The 5,052-nt window shown below is 48.8% G+C and overlaps 1 protein-coding gene across 1 annotated transcript; it reads right to left on the bottom strand.

Annotated features, from left to right (window-relative positions):
- On the bottom strand, window positions 437-862 carry LOC109223041 (RNA-directed DNA polymerase homolog; the record flags this gene model as incomplete). Its single annotated transcript, XM_019387303.1, has 1 exon — window positions 437-862. A coding segment is annotated over one exon (426 nt), but the record flags the coding sequence as incomplete, so codon positions are not given.

Raw genomic sequence — 5,052 nt, forward strand, 5'->3', positions numbered from 1 at the left:
AATCATGCACTGGATAGTTCTTCTCATGAATCTTCAACTGCCTCGAAGCATAGGCAATGACCTTGCCATCCTGCATCAATACTGCACCAAGCCCAACACGGGAAGCATCACAATAGACTGTATAAGGCCCTGAACCTGTAGGCAAAACTAACACTGGTGCCGTAGTCAGAGCTGTCTTGAGCTTCTGAAAGCTCGCCTCACACTCATCCGACCATCTGAACTGGGCACCCTTCTGGGTCAATCTGGTCATCGGGGCTGCAATGGATGAAAACCCCTCCACGAACCGTCGATAGTAGCCTGCCAACCCCAAGAAACTCCGGATCTCCGTAGCTGATGCTGGTCTAGGCCAGTTCTTGACTGCCTCTATCTTCTTTGGGTCCACCTGAATACCTTCTACTGATACAACATGACCCAGAAATGCAACTGAACTCAGCCAGAACTCACACTTGGAGAACTTGGCATATAACTGACTATCCCTCAGAGTCTGAAGAACCACTCTAAGGTGCTGCTCGTGCTCCTCCTGGCTGCGGGAATATATCAATATATCATCAATGTAGACTATCACGAATGAGTCCAAATAAGGCCTGAACACTCGGTTCATCAAGTCCATGAAAGCTGCTGGGGCATTTGTCAACCCGAATGACATAACCAAAAACTCATAATGCCCATACCGAGTGCGGAAAGCTGTCTTAGGGACATCGGATGCCCTAATCCTCAACTGATGGTAGCCAGATCGCAAGTCAATCTTGGAAAATACCCTGGCACCCTGAAGCTGGTCGAACAAATCATCAATCCTCGGCAGTGGATACTTATTCTTGATCGTTACCTTGTTCAATTGCCGGTAATCAATACACATTCTCATTGACCCATCCTTCTTCTTGACAAATAACACCGGCGCACCCCAAGGTGAGACACTGGGTCTAATGAAACCCTTCTCAAGCAAGTCCTATAACTGATCCTTTAACTCTTTCAACTCCGGCGGCGCCATACGATATGGGGGGATAGAAATGGGCTGAGTGCCCGGAGCCAAATCAATACAAAAATCAATGTCCCTGTCGGGTGGCATACCCGGCAGGTCTGAAGGGAAAACATCGGGGAACTCCCGGGCAGTAGGCACAGAATCAATAGGAGGGACCTCAGCACTGGAATCACGAACATAAGTCAAGTAAGCCAAACACCCCTTCTCGACCATACGCCGAGCCTTCACGTACGAAATAACACTGCGGGTAGAGTGACCTGGGGTCCCTCTCCACTCTAAACGGGGCAAATCTGGTAAAGCTAAGGTCACGGTCTTGGCATGGTAGTCCAAGATAGCATGATACGGGGATAGCCAGTCCATCCCCAATATAACGTCAAAGTCGACCATATCTAAAAGCAACAAGTCAACACGGGTCTCAAGACCCCCAATCACCACAACACAAGAATGGTGAACTCGATCGACCACAATAGAATCACCCACCCGTGTAGATACATAAACAGGAATACTCAGTGGATCACTAGGCATGACCAGGTACGGTGCAAAATAAGAGGACACATACGAGTACGTAGACCCTGGATCAAATAGCACTGAAGCATCTCTATCACAAACCAGAATAGTACCTGTAATGACTGCATCTGAAGACTCAGCCTCTGGCCTGGCTGGAAAAGCATAACATCGGGGCTGGGCCCCACCACCCTGAACTGCCTCTCTAGGACGGCCGGCTGCTGGCTGGCCTCCACCTCTGGCGGCCTGAGCTCCACCTCTATGACTTCTACCTCCACCTCTAGCACCTCTACCCCCGCCTCTGGCTGGTTGGGCGGCCTGTGGAACATCTAGTGCCTGAATCATAGGACGGGGACCCTGCTGCTGCGACTGAGCACCCCTCAACCTCGGGCAAGCCCTCCTGATGTGACCGTACTCACCACACTCATAACATCCACCCGAATGATGTAGCTGAGGAAACTGAGGCTGACCCCGGCGGCCTGAATGACCACCTCGAAAACTCTGAAGCGACGGTGCACTGATGGGAGCCGGTGGTGCACTGTAAGGCTGCTGATCAGAATAGTGCGTCTGAGAACCTCGACCACCTGAAGTACCATGAGAGACTTGGAGAGCGGACTGAAAGGGCCTAGGAGGATGGCCTCTACCATAAGAATCTCTACCTCCTGACGAGGTACCACTGAATCTGCCTGAATGACGGGGCCTCTTATCCGACCCATGACCACCTCCTTGTGACAGAACCATCTCAACTCTGCAGGCCACATTGGCCGCCTCCTGAAAAGTGATCTCGCTCCCGGCCTCCTTGGCCATCTGAAGACGAATGGCTGAATAAGATCATCAATAAACCTCCTCACCCTCTCTCTCTCGGTGGGAAGTATGACAAGAGCATGGCGAGCTGGATCAATGAACCTGGTCTCATACTGAGTGACCGTCATGGAACCCTGCTGAAGGCGCTCAAACTGCCTCTGAAAGGCCTCTCGCTGAGTCACGGGGAGAAACTTCTCCAGAAACAACACTGAAAACTGCTCCCATGTCAAAGATGGCGACCCTGCTGGCCTGGCTAAACAGTAATCCCTCCACCAAGTCTTGGCGGATCCAGATAGGCGAAATGCAGCAAAATCGACCCCATTGGTCTCAACAATGCCATGTTCCGAAGAACCTCGTGACAGCTATATAAGAAATCGTGGGGATCCTCGGAAGAAGCACCGCTGAATGTGGTAGTGAAGAGCTTGGTGAATCTATCCAGCCTCCACAAAGCATCTACGGACATAGCCGCTCCATCGCCAGTCTGAGTCACTACACCCGGCTGAACTGCCATAGCTGGCTGAACCACTGGAACCTGAACCTGGGGAGCTACCTGCTCCGGAGTGCGAGTAGCAGGAGTCTGGGCCCCTCCTCCAACCTGAGAGACGGCTGGTGATACAGGAAGCAAGCCTGCTCGGGTAACACTCTCCATGAGACCCACCAATCGGACCAGAGCGTCCTGAAGAACTGGGGTAGCAATAAACCCCTTTGGGACCTGAGCTGGGCCCACCGAAACTGCTGGGGCTGGGGCCGGAACCTCCTCATCGAAGTCAACCTGAGGCTCCGCCACTGGTGCTGCTGCTCGGGGCTGAGCTCTGCCCCTACCTCGGCCTCTAGCACGGCCTCGGCCTCGCCCTCTGCCCCTAGTGGGAGCTGCCTGTGGCTCGGACGGCTGGTCGGAAGATGAGGAAGCGCGTGTTCTCGCCATCTGCGAAAGAACAGAGTAGAAATTCAATTAGCGTTGAGAAACCAAACCGCACGATAAGAAAGAACAAATGTGAGACTTTTCCTAACTCGGTAGCCTCTGGGGATAAATACAAACGTCTCCGAACCGATCCCTCAGACTCTACTAAGCTTGTCCGTGAGTTGTGAGACCTATGTAACCTAGAGCTCTGATACCAACTTATCACGACCCGGATTTTCCACCCTCGGGAGTCGTGATGGCGCCTACTATTGGGAGCTAGGAAAGCCAAACATTAATTACTTTATCATTAACAACATAATCCTTTTTAATAATTTATCAGCATTAAAATCAAAGCAACCGATTTAACTGAATAAGCGGAGGTCTTAAATTAACGAAAAACTGAATGGAAATGCGGAAGAATTCAACATAAGCCTCTACCCAAGACTGGTGTCACAATACCCACGAACATCTAGGAATACTAAATACAATATCTGAAAGAAATATATCTGTTTGTCTCGAATACAATGAGATAACAGTCTAAAGTAAAAGATAGGGGAGACGTCGGGCCTGCAGACGCCCGCAAGACTACCTCGGTGTCTCGCTGGACTGAAGGCCTGCTCCCACGCTACTGCTGCTGCTGTCCAAAACCCGGATCTGTGAAAAATAGCACAGAGTGTAGTATCAGCACAACCGACCCCATGTGCTGGTAAGTGCCTAGCCTAACCTCGGCGAGGTAGTGACGAGGCTAGGACCGGACTACCAATTAAACTTGTGCAGTTATATATTATACAGCGGAAAGTAAAGCAGGAATAAACAAGTAAAGATGGGAGGGGGAAAACATGCTGCGGGGGTATACCAGTATTAACAGTAAATCCAGAGTAACAGTCTAAGGGCAGCTTAGAATTTAAAGCGAACAAAGAAACTAATATCCAAATAAACACACTTGTATCAATTATTGTTGCGGCGCGCAACCCGATCCCAATATATAACAACACTGTTGCGGCGCCTGCAACCCGATCCATATCATTTAGCATTGTTGGGGCGTGCAACCCGATCCACAAATATCATTGTTGCGGCGTGCAACCCGATCCATATCATTTAGCGTTGTTGCGGCGCGCAACCCGATCCACAAATATCATACAATGCACGGTATCACCCTTCGTGCTTTATCACTCTTCCTCACCCAAACAACAATCATAAATAAGGGGCAAGAAAGTAAACAAATAATGATAGAAATCCCGGCAAGGGAATGCAATTAAACAATTAAATCCCCGCAAGGGAACAATATCAATAAATTTCCATGTCCCGGCAAGGGAGAAAATCAACAAAACAACAAAACGTCCCGGCAAGGGAATAAACCAATAACTCTTTCTCTTTCTTTCACTTTCATCTCATAGTTCACATTATCACTTGAGCCAACGCTCCAAGGATTTAAATATCTCATATACCTTCACAATTTGTATTTCAACTCGAGCCAACGCTCCACGAAGTTCAAAGATCACAATTTCCTTTCACATACTCTTTACAACATATAGAAATCATCAATTAAGTATGGAAGCTATAACAAAACCAGGATATTCGCAATATAAGGACTCACGGTCATGCTAGACGCCAATGTATAGATACTCGTCACCATGCCTATACATCATACTCGACAATTAGCAAGTAGCAAATAAGACTCAACTCCTATTCCCTCAAGCTAAGGTTAGACCAAACACTTACCTCAACTTCCACGGCCAAATCAATCCACAACAACCGCTTTCCCTCTCGAACTCGGCTCCAACTCAATCAAATCTATACAATAATGACTTCATAGTATCAATATATGCTAAATAAATCAAACCCAATGCCTAATTATAGATTT

This window comes from Nicotiana attenuata, chromosome 2 (assembly GCF_001879085.1).
Source record: "Nicotiana attenuata strain UT chromosome 2, NIATTr2, whole genome shotgun sequence".
Lineage (NCBI taxonomy): Eukaryota > Viridiplantae > Streptophyta > Magnoliopsida > Solanales > Solanaceae > Nicotiana > Nicotiana attenuata.